Source organism: Pantherophis guttatus, chromosome 2 (genome assembly GCF_059756535.1).
Source record: "Pantherophis guttatus breed Tessera chromosome 2, ASM5975653v1, whole genome shotgun sequence".
NCBI classification, from domain to species: domain Eukaryota; kingdom Metazoa; phylum Chordata; class Lepidosauria; order Squamata; family Colubridae; genus Pantherophis; species Pantherophis guttatus.
The window spans coordinates 260,970,050-260,987,430 of NC_142064.1; the positions used below are offsets into that span (position 1 = coordinate 260,970,050).

At 44.9% G+C, this 17,381-nt stretch overlaps 1 protein-coding gene across 1 annotated transcript; it reads right to left on the reverse strand.

The window, feature by feature from the left end:
* Positions 1 to 8,897: 8,897 nt before the first annotated feature.
* Positions 8,898 to 12,254, reverse strand: LOC148115710 (E3 ubiquitin-protein ligase TRIM17-like). Its single transcript, XM_087883971.1, has 3 exons — positions 11,675 to 12,254; positions 9,743 to 9,838; positions 8,898 to 9,164 (listed from the first exon to the last, which is right to left on the reverse strand). Exons 1-3 carry the CDS (start codon positions 12,086 to 12,088, stop codon positions 9,012 to 9,014), a joined length of 663 nt encoding a protein of 220 aa, XP_087740097.1. The 5' UTR covers positions 12,089 to 12,254; the 3' UTR covers positions 8,898 to 9,011.
* Positions 12,255 to 17,381: the final 5,127 nt, after the last annotated feature.

Genomic DNA, 17,381 nt, shown 5'->3' on the forward strand with positions numbered 1-17,381 from the left:
TCTTCCTGTTGAGAACTTCTGACAGCCAAGGACACAAAGATGATATACAAATCTGTTGTGGCCTGAGACAGAATATTTTCCTTCAACTGGCTTAACTCCTTTGACGCTTTTTAGATCTTCGGAGACGCCAAGGCGGTCAGGATGGGCTGTGTCTGGATCCAGAGTTACATTCACTGTAATGGGGAAGGGAAGGAAGGGGAAAAAAAAAACAGGAGCTTCAGCTTGAGGCCTAATTTGTGTCTTCAACTCCCAAGGGTTTAACTCTAGAGTCTCCTTTGTGACTGGAGTTCAGCTTCCAACACCACCACTACTACCCAGAACTGGAGGAGTCATTGTTTTTTTCAACCACACCTCACCATTGCCTTGTCCAAGGTTCTCCAACTTTGGCAATTGTAAAGAATTGTGGACCCCTGGCCAAGTCCTTCAAACCCTTCATAGTGCTCCACCTGTTCCAGCCTCCATACACAATTCTCATTAGCTTCCATCTTGCATATGAGATTAATGGGTTTGGGAGTGAAGAGTAGTTGGCTTTGCCTTCAGTGAGTTGCTTTGATGGCCCAGGTTGAACAGGGACTCTGCCTGGAGCCTTAATCCAGAGGATCAGGCAGAGCAAGTGGCAGTCATGTTTCAATTCTGAACTGGCAGAGTCAGAAGGATCCCCCAGAGGTAACTTAGGACACATGATGGGATGTGAAGAAGATCCGCCCTTTTCTCTGTGAGCATCAGGGTATCACAGGCATGTACAAAAGGGGAGGATCTTATACAGGAAACCTCTGCTTTCATCAGTCTGATGGCCCACAAGGTGGAGGCAACCCTGATGCTCCAACTTTGCTATTTGCTTTGATCCAAAGGACCTAATTTCTCTGCTCCCAAAGACCTGGTCTCTCACCAACTTATACTCAGGCAGTAAAATCAATAGCTTGATAGTGTTATTAGCTTGGTAGGAATTCTATGTGTCAGCCCTGGAACCATTTCCCACACACATATACACACCTTGGCACTTCAGGGCTGCCACAGTGAAGAAGATCGAGCTGTGGGAGGGGGAAGGAAGAGACAACTGGGGGATTGTAGCCATAATCAAATTCTTTCTCCTGAGAACCAAGAGTTTTCCAACCAGGTGCAAGGAGGTGTGGTCTCAGACTGAGTGAGCCTTGGACTGTGACCTGATTGGACCATGTAATAGACTTCATGGGCAGGGAAGGGAAAACTTTACTTTTAATTAGGGGGAAACCCGAGGGGGGCTCAGAGTCGGGTTTCCCCAGATGTGCCAATATGATGTGCCTAATAAATCTATACTTTGAGGAACATGCCTGCCTTGAAGTTTTGATTCTGTTGGGTCTGTTACTTGGAACCCTGACACTATGTTCTTTTCAGTCCCACCCCATATTTTCCATTTCTCCAGATTTTTCATTCTGTATCAAGACTGACTTCAATTTTCTAGATTATATATACATAATCATACATAATGAACAGAATAGACTAAAATTGGGATGGGATGAGATAGGATGGGATTGAGTAGAGTAGAGTAGAGTAGAGTAGAGTAGAGTAGAGTAGAGTAAAGTAGAATAGAATAGAATAGAATAGAATAGAATAGAATAGAATAGAATAGAATAGGGATGGGATGGGATGGGATCGATGGGATGGGGTGGGGTGGGGTGGGGTGGGGTGGGGTAGAATAGAATAGAATAGAATAGAATAGAATAGAATAGAATAGAATAGAATAGAATAGAATAGAATAGAATAGAATAGAATAGAAAAGAATATGGATGAAAAAATAAGGAACTTCCAGCAAATGATAGCTAAAAATGAACAACAAATTAAGATAATAGAAGAGAAATCAGAGCAAGCAAAGAAAAGAATGGAGGAGATGAATCAAACACAGGGAGACAAGGATTTAGAAGGAACAGTAATCAAGTTAGAAATCTAAAAAGCCATTTCCTGAGATTCCAGAACATTGAAGAAGTAAAAGGGGAAGATCTCATTGATATGATGGTAGAGTTGCTGGCAGACGCCTTGGAGATAAACAAGAATAGACCAGATCAGACCAGACCAGACCAGACTAGACTAGAACAGACTAGAACAGAATTCTTTATTGGCCAAATGTGATCAGACACACAATGAATTTGTCTCCTGTGTACATAATGTACATAGAAACAGCAAGTAATAGGTCATAAATAATAAAATCATTAAAGCTTACTGAATCATCTTAGTCTTTAAGGTATCTACTCCTATATTTTTCTTTTAGGTGACTCTATCATGTTAAAGTTAATGGCATAAGAGCTCAAAATAGCAAGTGATTGTGATTCTTAGAACTCATATTTACCTTCCTGTAGTTGAAGTCCACTTTCCAGAGTATCTGGGGAAGAAAAGGGAGGGATTAAGCATCTCATCACTGGAATTGGAGCAACAGAAGGGCCTCCCTCATATACCCTGATTTGCTTTCCTTGGACTCAAATCAGGAAATAAGGAATATAGAAAGCTACAAGCCAAAATGCCATTGGTGGCTATATATATATCATCAGATTTACAGTATTTTTCAGACTATAAGATGCTCCAAACTATAAGATGCACTTAGCTTTTGGGGAAGAAAACAAAAAAAAAAAATCTGCCTCTCCCTCCCAGCAATTTGCCTCCTTGCAGCAAACAGACTGGTCAGCTTCAGCACAGTCTGATTTAGCATGAGCAGCTGATTGTTGCCTGTATCTGCCTCCTGGAATACCAACGATTAGCTGTACCAGTCTGTAGCAGGGGTGAAATGCTCCCGGTTCGGACCGGCTCGGGCGAGTAGGTAGCGATGGCGGCAGGCAGTTCGGAGAACCGGTAGCAAAAGTCCCTGCCCCCGCCCATGCCTAGCTGAGCCGCGCGATCATCAGAGCCTTTCTTTTCTTTTAAATGGTTCTGACAAGCCAAGTTCTGACGATCCAAGCTGAGTTGCCTGCTAATCAAGCAACTCAGCTTGGATCGTCAGACCCATTTAAACGAAAAAAAGTTTTTTTCTTTTAAATGGCTCTGATGATCCAAGCTCTGACGATCCCAGCTGAGTTACCTTAGCTGCTGGTCGCAACACCTGCCTTGCTTTGCTTGCTGTAATACCTGCGATCCATTGCATCAGCAAGCAACTGAATCTCCCTGACTGCAATCAAGCTCATCGGTGAACAGCTCTATCTGCCTGCCTGCCTGCCTTCCTGCTGTACCTTCTATTGCAGGGATCTCCAACCTTGGCAACTTTAAGACTTATGGACTTGTGAACTCCCAGCAAAACTGGCTGAGGAATTCTGGGAGTTGAAGTCCACAGGTCTTAAAGTTGCCAAGGTTGGAGACCCCTGTTCTATTGGGTAAGTTTTTTTCCCCTTTGGGAGCTTTAAAAAAAATAGTTAATTGGTTTTTTTTTTAGTTGTTCTTTTTTTAGACCTAGCCATTTAAAGTTTAGGAAGTTTTAAATTTAGCTGCTTTTATATAAAAATAAAAATAAATTAAAATAAAATAATATTTGTGCAGCTTTCTGAGATTTAGTGTGTTTCTGTAGTGTTTCACTCTAACTACACAAACATACAAAATCTCACAAAGCTGTATGTGGAATTTTGTGTGTGTGAAGTGTGAAAGTTGGTTTTTGGGGCTTTTTGTGGCTGTGTGAGGTTCCTGCTTGTTGCAGGGGACATTTTGGGTCTAGCACAGCTGTTTTTACATTGTGGGCGAGCCAGTTGTGTTGTGTTGTGTTGTGTTGTGTTGTGTTGTGTGTGTGTAAAGTGGGAAAGTTGTTTTTTTGAGCTTTTTGTGGCTGTATGAGGTTCCTACTTGTTGCAGGGGCCATTTTGGGTCTAGCACAGCTGCTTTTATATTGTGGGTGAGACAGTTGTGTTGTGTTGTGTTTTGTAGGTTAAAAAAGGGAAAAGAAGTGACATTGACTTGGCCACGCCCACCCAGTCACCTTACCACCAAGCTCCGCCCACTAATTAAGCCACGTCCACAAAACCAGTAGCAAAAAAATTTAGATTTCACCCCTGGTCTGCAGGGATCGCCATTGCCTATTGTTGCCTCTGTGTGCCCTGTTTTTGGTCTCCATTCACCCCGTTTTCAGACTCTGCGTGTGGAGGTCAAAAAACGGAGCATGCAGAGGTGGCGATTCCTACAGCCTAGAACAGCTGATTGGTGGTATTCCGGGAGGGAGATCCAACCAGACAATCAGCTGCTGATGCTAAATTAGGCTGTGCTGAAGCTGACCAGGCTGTTTGCTGTTTGCTGCAAGGAGGCAAATTGCTGGGAGGCAGAGGCCGAAGGGTGGGGGCCAGCGGGTGGGCAGGCAACATTGGCTGTACAAAACGCACAGATATTCCCACCCACCTTTGTGTGGGGAGTGCTTCTTATACACCGAAAAATACAGTAAATATATTCTACTATATATTCCATATACCTCAACTTAGGTATATGGTCCTCAACTTACAATCATTTGTTTAGTGAAGTTACAACGGCACTGACAAAAGTGATTTATGACCGGTTCTCACACTTAGTATTGTTGCAGCCTCCCAGGATCCTGGAATTGTCATCTTCAACCTTCCTGGGGAGCTTCTGACAAGCAAAGTCAATGGGGAAGCCAGATTCGCTTAACAGCCACATTCTTCACTTAACAGTTGTGATTTTCTGAATAACTGTGCCAAAAAAGTTCATAAAATGGGACACAGCTCACTTAAAAACTGCCTTCCTTAGCAACAGAAATTTTGGACTCAGCTGAAGTCGTAAGTCAAGAACTACCAATATATATTCCATTATACTTAGTGGAAATGTATTCTGCTTCCCCAGTGATCCGTGCACTTAGATTTGGGATACAAAGAATACAGGTAGTCCTCGTTTTATACCCACAATTGTACCCAGAATTTATGTTGCTAAGTGAGAAACTTGGTAAGTCAGTTTTCCCCCATTGTACGACTTTTCTTGCCACATTTGGTAGGTGAATAACTCCAGTTGCTAAATTGGTAACATGGTTGTTAAGTGAATCTGGCTTCCCCATTGACTTTGCTTGTCAGAAGGTCACAAAAGATGATCACTGCAACCGTCATAAATATGAACCCATTGTCAAGCATCCAAAGGTGGGAGAAGGGCGGTATATAAATTAAATAAATAATAATAATAATAATAATAAAATGTGAATCATGTGGCTCTGGAGATGATAAAATGGTCATAAGTGTGAAAAACAACCATAAGTCACTTTTTTCAGTGCCATTATAACTGTGAACAGTCACTAAGTGAATTGCTGTAAATTAAGGACTACCTGTAAATGGACAATTATGAGTAGCTAATGTTTCCCGTTTTTAGGTGGCACATCTTTAATGGGAGAAGCCAGAAAGCTCCTCTTCCCCTCCTGGTGCCAAGACACAAGGCCTTTCCCCAGAGAAATGAGGGTGTCTCTTCCACTGATCCGGAAATCGATCCCTCTTTGATCCATGTGACATTGGATCCCAGAATCTCTCTTGGATGCTCAAAATGTCATCCGGGGTGAAACCCTGGCAGCTGTTTTTTACTTCTCAATTTTCTCATGGCACTTTTCAGAAGCCCAGGGATATCACCGTAATCCCAGATTGTCCACTTCCTCTTCTGATCCAAGGAGGTTGTTAATCCCCATGTCTTTACAAGCACCCAGTCTGCAGGCTGAAAAGGATGTACTGGATGATCTAGTCCAGGGTATTGATTTTCCTGCAGATAACGGGAAAGAAAATTCACAACCCCATGGAGTTGTCTTACATATTGGTACAAGGTCAGTTCGCCCACCAGTGGGATGGAGGTCTCCTCTGCCTTTAGGGAGGGATGTGGTCACCCTAAAAGGGCCTCAAAAGTGGCTCAAGCCTATTCGCTGTCGAGGTGCAATGTGCAGCCCTAACAACCTGAGTGGCAAGGTTTGCGATGAGGACAGGTGAGCCTCCTGGCATAAGTGAGCTAGCTGTTGTTTTTTTTTAATCATTACCTTTTTCTGCCATAGGACTACTTGCCAGGTGGTAGACTGAGTAAAGCTTCCGAGTGATCTTTAACTGTTCACACAAACCTTAGTTGTGAAATATGGGTCACAATCAAAGGATATACTATTTGGCAGCCCAAACCCAGGAATGATTTCTTCCAGTAGGACGTTTACTACTTCATGCTCTCTATTAGTCCTGCAAGCAAAAGCCTCAGGCCATCCTGTGAAGGTCCATGCTAGTCCCACAACATACTTAAAGCCTTGCTTTCTAGGTAATTCAGTGAAGTCTATTTCCCAAATTGTCCCTGGGTAGTTGCCTTTAAGTTGGACTCCTAAGGGGTGGGCGCCTGGCTACTTTTGGATTATTTCTGGCATAGATCAGACAAGATGCTACAGCTTGGGAGGCTGCGGAATAGAGACCCTTGTCTACTACACAGCATGTCACTTAGTCTACCCGTCCCTTTGACCCCCCATTGTGTGCTGGCATGTATTTGTTATAAATGAATCCTCTGAGGTGTATTTGGTAGAATAGGTCTGCCCTCTACCTTCCACCACCCACCCTTCCTCTCCCTGCCTCCAACTGATGTGGCCCATGTCCTGCCCTTGGGAGTCCAAGAGAGTGGAGAAGTGGGTAGGCAGAAATAGGAATGAGGTAGGCTGTTCATTCTAAGTGTGGTAGGGAGGCTTCCTTAGCAGCTCCATCTGCAGCCCAATTTCCTTTTGTGTAAAGGGGAACCTTAGAATGTCCCTCGACATGTAAGACTCCTACTTGTTTTGCTTGCCAAGCAGCCTCCAATAATTTTAAAATTTGTGGGCTATATTTAACGGTTGATTCTCTTGCATTTAATAATCCTCTTTCCTTCCATAAGGCTCCATGGGCACGCAAGGCTCCAAAGGTATATTTGCTATTAATGTTTGTCCCACAGCCAGCTGTAAGGCTCTAGTTAGAGTGACCAGTTCAGCTAGTTGGGCAGAAATGTTTACTGGTAATGAGTTGACTTCTACAACTTCCCATGCTGTCACCACTGCATATCCTGCCTTTCTCTGGCCTTCTACCATAAAGCTACCATCATTCACAGTCAGCACTTGGGATCGACTGATCACAAAGATCGGGTCTACTGGCACAGACTGAATCCACTACCTGTACACAATCGTGATGCAATTCACCTGGGGCAAGAGTGTAGCTGGAATGAGTAGCTCTAATTGCATACCTCTAATTGTATGGCTGGGGAGTCAAGCAAGAGGGCCTGATATTTGGCTTGGTGGCCCCCCAGTCATCCAAAATGCTCCCTTTACTTCCATAATCTCTTGAACGCCCTTTGGGACTTTTACTATGGGATAAAGTGATAGTGTTAACTGTTGAGCTTCTTCAACTAGCAGGGCTGTTGCTGCCGCTGTTCCCAAGCCATCCCAATGCCCGAGCCTAATTTCTGGGTGAGAACTTTCATTGCAATCCCTTCCCATTCCTGTACAAATAGAGTAAAAGGCGTAGTGGGGTCTGGAAGCCCCCAGTGCTGGTGCTCCCATAAAGCTCCCTCTCTTATTTGTGTGAATGTTTGTTGGCGTTATCTAATCCATTCACAGATTTTCCCATCCCCCCCCCTTTAACAGCCTCGTAAACGGGCTTGATGATAAATCAAAAATTAAGAATCTGAAATTCTACAAAAACCCAAGACTCCCAATTGTTTTCTGTTAACAGGGGGCTTTAATGGATTGCCTCCCTCCTTAGGCTAAAAATCTCCAGCTGTGCTGCAGAGATGCCATATCCTAAGTTTTGAACCTCCTGCTGTGCAATTTGGGCTTTTGTTGTTTCAGGCACATTATAGCCTTTCCAGATGCCCCAACAAAAAGTATTTCATCAGTAGTCTGAGGAGCAATAGGTCTGTTAAGGACAGATCTACCGGCTCCTGTATCTATTAACACCTTATGTTTAGATCCCCCAATTTGGACTTCCACCAGGGGTTGGGGGAGCAAAAGCTCCCTTCCCCTGGCCTCTTCCCTCTTCTTTTTCTGCTTGCATGGCTCTAGCCATCAGGCACCCACTCTTCCAATATCCTTCTTTCCTGCATATAACACACTGGTTGGGGCCCAAGGGGACCTTTCCTCTTCCATGCCCTGAACTCCCCTCCTCTTCCGGATTGTGTCCCCTTCCTCACAGCTTTTCCTGCCTAAGGGCATCTGCTAGGAAGATAGCATTTTGGGGAGCCTTCTGGATTTCTTTCTTATTTTCTTCTTACCCTCTGGAGGTAAAAAAAAACTTTATAAGCTATCTCAACCAATTCTCAAATGCCTTTCCCTGGACCTCCTTCTAATTTCTGTAACTTTCTTCTAATATCTTCTGCTGACTGCCCTATAGAAATCATGTTTATCATTTGCTGATTTTCTGAGGCTTCAGGATCTAAATCAGTGTATTGCCTGAAAGCCCGGTATATTCTTTCAAAAAAAGTCCTCAGGACTCTCATCTTTCTTTCTGCCTTATTTCATATACTTTTGCAAGATTCTTACTTTAGGGAACTCCATTTTGGATTCCATAGAAGACTAAAGATTGAGAATTCTGTAGCCTCATATTGTCCCCATCATCATCCAGATCCCATTCCGGCTCCATGAGGGGAAATTCCCAGCCGGTTGTCACTCTCATGCTCTTTTTTTTTTTAAAACTGCCACTCCATTGTCCCCCGTTACCAGTCTCTGTTCCTCTGGTGTTAGAAGGACATCCATCTGTGTCTGAATGTCTGCCCAAGTGGGGTTATGTGTCCTTATAACAGGTAAGAATAGTGAGCACATTTTCTCTGGGTCTTCCCTATAAGTGGGATTTTGTTGCTTCCGTTATAAAGGTCTGAAATAGAAAATGATGTGTAAACTAGGATGGAATCTATTTCCTCCTCGTACCACTATATTTTCTCTAAGTGGAGCCTGCATCTCAGGTTTCAGTTTTGAATGAGATTGGATATCACAAGAGTCACTCATTTTTTATTATGTTGTTCCTCAGCCTCCCCGCTTCTCTGAGATCTCCTTGTCTGGGGCCTCCCATTCCATGAGTAAGTAGGGGGTGGCAGACCAGATCTCAGTTCTCCAGTCCACCCTTCTCCTTTCTTGCCATAATATCCTTCTCCGTCTCTTCCATTTGAGTCAACAGAAGCTTTTCCTGTCCTTCTAACCAGAGTTGTAGCTCTCTGAATTCAGCCACTACATCTTTTTTCACTTCTTTGATGAGGTCCTAGAACAAGAAGGACAAAAGACATAATTTTATTTTATTTTTATTGTTTTACTTAATTATTTTTACTTTTATTTTAATTGTTATAATAATTAAACAGATTCCTTGAAGAATCCAGAAGTGAGGTGGGAGAATATCCGAAGAAGACAAAAAACCCATTTGATATTAAAAAGTGGAGGGGGGAAAGGTTTTTTTTTTAAAGGCTCTAGTTTAATGATCTCTCATGAAAATTTTCTTGGCAATCAGGGATTCCAAAAAAAGAGATAGAAAAATGTTTGTGTCACAATTTTTTCAATAGGAGGAAATATGGTTTGCCTTAATTTATTAAACAAAACAAACCCATTGTATAAAACACGGCTCATGGGATAGGGGCACTTAACCCAAGTGTGACTCATTCAGCCGATGGTGACATCTCAGTCCCCAGGTTAAGAACAAGTTCTGTGCCCTAATACCATCTTTAACTTGAATTTCATTTAAGTCAGAATTTGTACTAAAACACAGGCTGCCTATTATCAAAGATGGCAGACGGTGTTTTCCTTCCTATTAGCTCAGAAGCTCTTCACCCTTGGATCAATACTTACAAGCATCTCCTTCACTGTTTGCTCTGTGTCTCCTTTGTATGTAGCTATTTTTTCTTTCTCCTCCTTCTGAGCCTTCAGGCAATCCTCCACCTTGATCTGAAAAATACAAATTTTGAGTTTCTTTCCCATAAAGAATTACATCGGAGGGAAGACCCAGTTAGAAGATATATGCAATCGTCATAAATACATGGCAGTTGGCAAGCATCCAAATTTTGATCATGTGACCACAGAATGCTGCAATGATCACAAGGGTGAAGAGCATTATGTCACTTTTTTCATTGTCATCGTAACTTTGAACAGTCGCTAAACGAATGGTTTTAAGTCGAGGACTACCTGTAATGGCATTAAAGTGAGCTGCCTGAGTCTCCTGGTTGCAGTCATCCAGAAGCATCACTGAGAAATGAACGTTTGGCCTGATCCAGCAGGAGTGTTTTTCGGGGTCTGCACTCAAGACTTTGGAGGAATGACAATTTCGTTCTAGAGCAAATGTGGAAAGGGAGCTGGCAAAGGGAGCCTATTTCCCCCTACAGGCAATTTCCCTTGCTAAGCAAGACAGTTAAGTGATGTTCTTGCTGCAGTTGTTTTTTTTTTAAAAATAATATTTATTAAATTTTCAAACATTAAAATATACAGTATAAAAAAATAGAAAAGAACAAAAAATAAAAAACTATAACAAACAACAAAAACAACATACAAAAAGAAACATATCAAAACCTAAGCACTAGTAACAGATTTTCTATATCGGCATCTCTATCCTCATTAACTTCCATACACAAATTCTACTTCTATCTGTCTTAATTTACATCCTTATCTAAGTTACAATATCTTCTATTCACAATTTGGTTTCGTAACAAAATATCGCTTACATTATAGATTTCCTCTCCAGCCAGGAATACCATCTATTCCAAATTAAATAGTATTTGGTGTCTTCCCTTTTCTTAATTTCCATAGATAATCTGTCCATTTCTGCGCACTCATAATTTTTTAAAATTATAAATTGGTCTGGGGAGATATCCGGTTGTTTCCAATTTTGTGCTATGGCAAGTCTACACGCAGTTAGTATGTGTAATGTGATATATTGTATTTTTTTTTCCATTTTCCCTTCTTAAATACCAAGGAGGAATAGTTCTGTTTTTTTTTCTATCCTCCACTCAGTTATCTCTTCCAGCCATTTTTTTTATCTTCCACCAAAATTTCCTAATCTTAGGGCAGGTCCACCACATGTGGTAGAAGGTCCCTTGGCTATGGCCGTACCCCCAACAATCCGGGGACCTGTTTTGAGAACATCCTTGCCAATCTCGCTTGTGGCAGGTGCCATCGGTAAAACATCTTATAAAGATTCTCCTTGTAAGCAGCTGACATTGTTAGTTTATAGTTTCTCTCCCATAATTTATCCCATTGATCCAAATGAATGTTATAGCCAAAATTTGTTGCCCAGCTAATCATTGTTTCCTTCACGGTTTCTTCTTCCATTTTAAATTTTAACAGAAAATTATACATTTTTGTGATCATTTTTTCTCCTGGTCCTAATAATATCTTATCCAATTCCAATTGTTCTCTGTGTATACCATATTGTTCCCTGTCTTTTTTATATTTTGTCCTAATTTGCAAATATGGCCACCAGTCAATTTTTATTCCTTATTTTTTAAAATCCTGTTCTGTTTTTAAATTTCCAAGGTCTTGCTGCAGTTGTTAAGTGAATCACTGCAGTTGTTCACTTTTAGTAACACAGTTGTGAAGTGATTCTGGCTTTTGCTGAAGTACGTCATTAAAAGTCCCTTGAGCCGCCTCTCCAGTCTGGTTTTAATTCGCATCTACGCCAGGCTAAACCCAGTTTGTGGACAACAGAAAAAGTAAATTGGTCCAAGGATTGCCAGGAAGACCAAGGATCTGGATGCCCCTCCGCAGCGATTCCTCCTGGCTGACTCCTACCTGGTATTCCTGGAAAGCCTCCTCCGCAGGGATCACCGAGTGGCCCTCGTGCTCTTTGGATCGGTCACAGACCACGCAGATGAGGGTCTCGTGGTCCTTACAGAAGAGCTCGAGGGGCTCCCGGTGCTTCAGGCAGAGGCTCCCTCCTTCGTCGCCCGGATGGCTGCTGCATAGCTTGGCCCCTTCCAGCACCCGCGCCAGCTGCCGGTTGGGGAGGAGGCTGCGGGGCGCGAAGGTCTGCCTGCATTGGGGACAGGAAGCCTCTGATTCCGACGTCCCCCAACTACGGGTCAAGCAGCCCCGGCAGAAGTTGTGGCCGCACTCCGGGATGAGCACGGGGTCCTGGAAATAGTCCAGGCAGATGGAGCAGGTGGCTTCTTCCAGGAAACCCTGCAAGGGCGCTTCGGCCGCCATCGCCGCCTCCTCCGCCGGGACAAAGAAAGAGAAAGTTAAGTTTCGTTTCTTTTCCTCGAAATCAGGTGACCGCCTTTGGGCTCTGCCCAGACGGGAAACCGAACTGAATTGTTGTTATTCTTGCAGTCAGCCTCGCTGGCTTCTTAAAGGGGAAAAAAGTGTTTTAAAAACAACAAACTGGAGAGAAGCAAACATTCACAGGATGGACCCCCGATCAATTATTATTGGCCCAATCAGCTTGTCAAAGAGGGAGGGTAGTTTTCAAAATAATAATCCTTCTTCTTCTTCCTTCTTTCCTTCCTCCTCCCCCCCTCCTCCTCTTCCTTCTCCTTCATATCCCTCGTCGGACATTGGCGATCATGTTGGCGATCCTATTTTTATCAACAGCCGCATGAAAAAGTGCTGCTTTTTAAAATCTGGGGAGAAGCAAATATTCTTGGGACGGACCCCCCAATCAATTACTGATCCAAGTATCCTGCTAAAGGGAAAGATATTGAAAAATCCTGGGGAGAAAGAAACATCCATGGGGCTGATTCACCATCAATTATTATTCAGCCAGCCACTTGTTAAAGGGGAAAATGCTTTTTTAAAAAATGGGAAGAACGAAACATTTATGGGACAGAAACGGAATGGAGTAAATTTGGCATGGCAGAAACTGGAAGAAACCCTTGATAAAACCCCAAAGCCAATGCTGCAATCGATAGGATGTCTCACAGATAAAGGAGAACGTAGAAATTATAATCCTTCCCCTAACTTCTAATATGAATATCTGGCAAAGGAAGACCTGCCTGGACTGTCCCTTTCCCAGCCAGCCAATCAGGAAATGGATCAGGAAAAGTTCCAAAATTGGGCAAAGACTACCTTGTAGAATGTGGAATATATAGAATGTGGAATGGGATCATTTGCTGGATGGAAATCTTCAAGGTTGACCAATGAGCTCCCTTAAGGCAAAAGATGGATAGAAAGAGCCATTAGGAGTCTCAGGCCAACCTAAGAGGAGGAGGGAATCTGGTGGGTGGAGAACATCTTATAGGCCATTTATTCAAGGGCTTTTGGGGGAGGCTTCCTTAGTCACAATGGGCTCCCCAAGGGGACATGGACACTCCCAAGCCCCTTCCTTTATCTTGCCATTTCAGAGGTGGCACCTCATTTATGGAATGTCCTCCCCAGAGACCCTCAGTTGGCACCCACAGTGGCCTCATTTTGGCACCAAGTGAAGACCTTTCTGTGTTGGGAGGGAGGGTAGAAGGAAGGAAGGAAGGAAGGAAGGAAGGAAGGAAGGAAGGAAGGAAGGAAGGAAGGAAGGAAGGAATCACTAATATGACTGAGGCTACTATAGTACTACTAAACAGATTTAGGTCTGGAAACTATAGAGACCTAATTTCCATAATATTCACATCTAAATCTCTTTTTGATATCCCATATTTATGTTGCAGGAAAACCTTCAACATAGGAAGTTTAACATTTTATCATCTAGTGTGTTAAAGGGAAGTACTGTATAGCAAAATCCTATCTAATTTTTTAAAGTCTGTATTCTAACTAGTAAAATCACTGAAAACATTTCTCTATATCTTGCTGCCCTTTTTTTTACACTAATGGACACTCTTAGGTAACAATTCTGTTCCTAACTAATTGTTGTCCCCAATTGGGGTCTGAGCCTGGTGCCGAGGCCAATGAAGAATGCCAGACACGAGGTGCAGGTTTTGATTGTTTTTTATTGGGGTACCCCAAGGAAAAGGGCTCCTGGCCAAAATGCCAAGAGAGCCAAGAACAAAGGATGAAGAAAGCTTTATACATTTTCACTAAAGAAGAAGGCGGGACAAGGCGGGATAGTAAGAAATATCATCTAATAAACATTTTACTAATAATTCTACGATTTGTTCTATTGGACTCTCTAGCTGTCCCTATTCCTAAGCCTTGGCTAATGAATGCCCCAGGAGTTATCTAATGCCCCTTTTATTTCCTGCAGGCCATCTCTATTCCTAACTTTTAGCTGAGGTCTGTAATTTGCCTAACTCTAGTTACTTTTATAAGCTTTCTAACTACCCAGAATTGTTACAAGCTTTACACATGCATATTTCCTGTGGATAAGCAGCCTTTGTTCTTTCCAGACAGAATCCACAATTACAGGCTTCCTGATTTACTTTCAAGTGTGGGCCATGACCTGGCTTTATTTTACAGACGGCCCATCATTCCCCTCCCCCTTTGAATCTGAAAACAATTTAATTATTAATAATGGTGCTGTTGCCACGACAGGGGAGGGGAGATCAATCAGTCAATCATCAATCAGAATAGAGCTGGAATGTGCCTTGGAGGTCTTCTAGTCCAGGGGTCCCCAACCTTTTGGACCTCAGGGACCACCAAATTCACAATTTTAAATCCCACGGCCCACTAATACGAATCCAGTGCGCTGCTTGCTGAAGCGCCTGGACTTCCAGTGACGGGATGGGGTCCTTCAGGCACTCTCCCTCCTCTCTCTTTCTCTCTGTCCCTCTCTCTTTCTTTCTCTTTCTCTCTCCCACTCTCTCTCTCCCCTTTTCTCTTTCTCTTTCTCCCCCCCTCTCTCTCCCACTCTCTCTCCCTCCCTCTTTCTCTTTCTCTCTCACACATCACTCTCTCATTCTGATTCTCTCTCACTCTCTCTCTCTCTGTCTTCCCCACTCTCTCTCTCTCTCTCATTCTCTCTCATTCTGATTCTCTCTCTCTCTCTCTCTCCCCCACTCTCTCTCTCTCTCTCATTCTCTCTCATTCTGATTCTCTCTCTCTCTCTCTCTCTCTTCCCCACTCTCTCTCTCTCTCTCATTCTCTCTCATTCTGATTCTCTCTCTCTCTCTCTCTCCCCCACTCTCTCTCTCTCATTCTCTCTCATTCTGATTCTCTCTCTCTCTCTCTCTCTCTCTTCCCCACTCTCTCTCTCTCTCTCATTCTCTCTCATTCTGATTCTCTCTCACTCTCTCTTTCTGTCTCTCTCTCTCTCTCTCTGGAGGAGCGCTGGCTGAAGCGGTGCGGGAAACTTCGGCCGGGCTCCTCGAGAGACGAGAGCTCGCGGGGGGCCGATCTGGCGTCTGCAATGGAGAGCAAAATCTGGCTGCTCCCCGGACCAGGCGCCGTTTACCGCTCCGCGTCCCAAGCAGCAGGAGACGAGGGCCGCGTGGCCCCCCCGGCTGGCGCAAATATCCATCCGCGCAGGTGCACGTAGCGCTTCGCTCCCGCAGCTTCCAGCCCTCGCCGTCGCTGCTCCGGCCCCTTTGCGCCGCCCCCTCCCCCGCCGCGGCCCCAGCGCCAGGATTCCCTCCCGGACGGAGAGGCTGCGCGCCTTTTGCCAATTGCCCCGCCTGCAAAGTTGGCGCAGAGATTCCCAGCCCCGCCACGGCCGCTCCCGTATGCAGAGCTGTAGGAGTCGCCCTCCCAGGACTGGCCCATTGGTCCTCCCGGAGCAGCTCCTCCAACAGGGCGCAACGGCAGAAGCACGAAGGTTTCTCCACGGACCACCAAAAGTTTCTCGTTGGTGACCGCTGATATAGACATTCCCAAGCCCCCTCCTTTCTCTTGCCTTTTCGGGAGTGGAATCCCCTCTCCAGGGAGCCTCAATTGGCACCCATAGTGGCATTTTGGCACCAGGTGGAGATCTTTCTGAGAAGGGAGGGAGGGAGGGAGGGAGGGAGGAAGGAAAGAAGGGAGGGAGAGGGAGGAAGGGAGGGAGGGAGGAAGGAAGGGAGGGAGAGAGGGAGGGAGGAAGGGAGGGAGAAAGGAAGGGAGAGAGGGAGAAAGGGAGGGAGGGAGGGAGGCAGGGAGAAAGGGAGGAAGGGAGGGAGAAAGGAAGGAAGGGAGGGAAGGAAGGAAGGAAGGAAGGGAAGGAGGGAGGAAGGGAGGAAGGGAGGGAGAAAGGAAGGGAGAGAGGGAGAAAGGGAGGGAGGGAGGGAGAGCAGGAGAAAGGAAGGGAGGGAGGGAGGGAGGAAGGGAGGGAAGGAAGGAAGGGAAGGAGGAAGAGAGGGAGGAAGGGAGGAAGGAAGGGAGGGAGGACAGAAGGGAGGGAGAGAGGAAGGAAGGGAGGGAGAGAGGGAGGGAGGAAGGAAAGGAGGGAGGGAGAGAGGAAGGAAGGAAGGAAGATGTTGCAAAGCAAGAACACCACTAGGGGGAGTCAACAAAAGCCTAGGTGTGGAAGCCCCGCCTCTTATTTACATATAGGGAAAAGGCGGGGCAGGCTGCCATCTTGACTTTGTTGACCTGCCTTGGGATACCTTTGCTGTAATCCCCATCCCTTTGAGATTCTGTGGGCCAGATAAGTGGCTCTCAATTTGGAGTCTGTGAAGTCAAATAAATAAGCGTTTTAACATTTCTCATGTATATAAAACATTAAAAATGCCTTATGACAGATTTTCACACTTATGGCCATTGCCGCATCCCCATGATTACCTCATCAAGATTCATTTGCTTGGCAATTGGCTCGTATTTATGACAGCTGCAACGTCTCCCAGTCACATGATCGCCCTTTGGGACCTCCTGACAAGCAGTCAACGGGGAAGCCCAAGACACTCAGCAATTGTGTCACTAACTTTAAAACTGCAGTGCTTCACTTAACAACCGTGACAGGAAAGATGGTGCTATAACGCTACCCCCGTTTCCCTGGGGTCCGGGTTCCCCTTGCCCTCTTTTCCAACCATCCAGGCGCCCTTCCCCTGCTACCCTCCATTCCTTGTGGCTGCCACTCCACTCTGGTCCCTTTGCTCAGGCCCCCCACTTGCCCTGCTCAGCTGGACTCTGCTGTCTTCTCCTTCCAGGCGGTCCCTTCTGCAGTCTCCTCTCAGCTGGCGGGTCACACGGTGGGACGGTGGCCAGATGCCGGTCAGCCCTTCTTCCTCTCTCTCTCTCTCTCTCTCCTGCCACTGCCTCTGCTCCTCCGTTGATTCCCCTGCCTGCCTCCCTTTCTCTCCATCTCTTTCTCCTTCCTCCTCAGGCTTTCAATACACATTTTTCTCTACCTTTCCCCACACTCATTTCTCCATTCCCTCACTTTTCTCCCCCTTTTCTCAGCCTATATTCATGTGTCGCTTCACCCCCACTCACTTGGTGGGGTGGAGGCCAGATGAGCCTGGAGGCCCCACTTCCCTTCTCCCCCCCCCCAAAGAGACTCATCTATCCCTCTCACCTTCTCTCTCTCTCTCTATCCCCTGCTCTCCTCCTCTTTCCTGCCAAAACCTCTTTTCATTCCTTTCTTCTGCCATGATGCACTTAAAATGGGGCAACACTCAATTAACAGCAGTCTCACTTGGCAGCAGAAATTTGGGGCTCC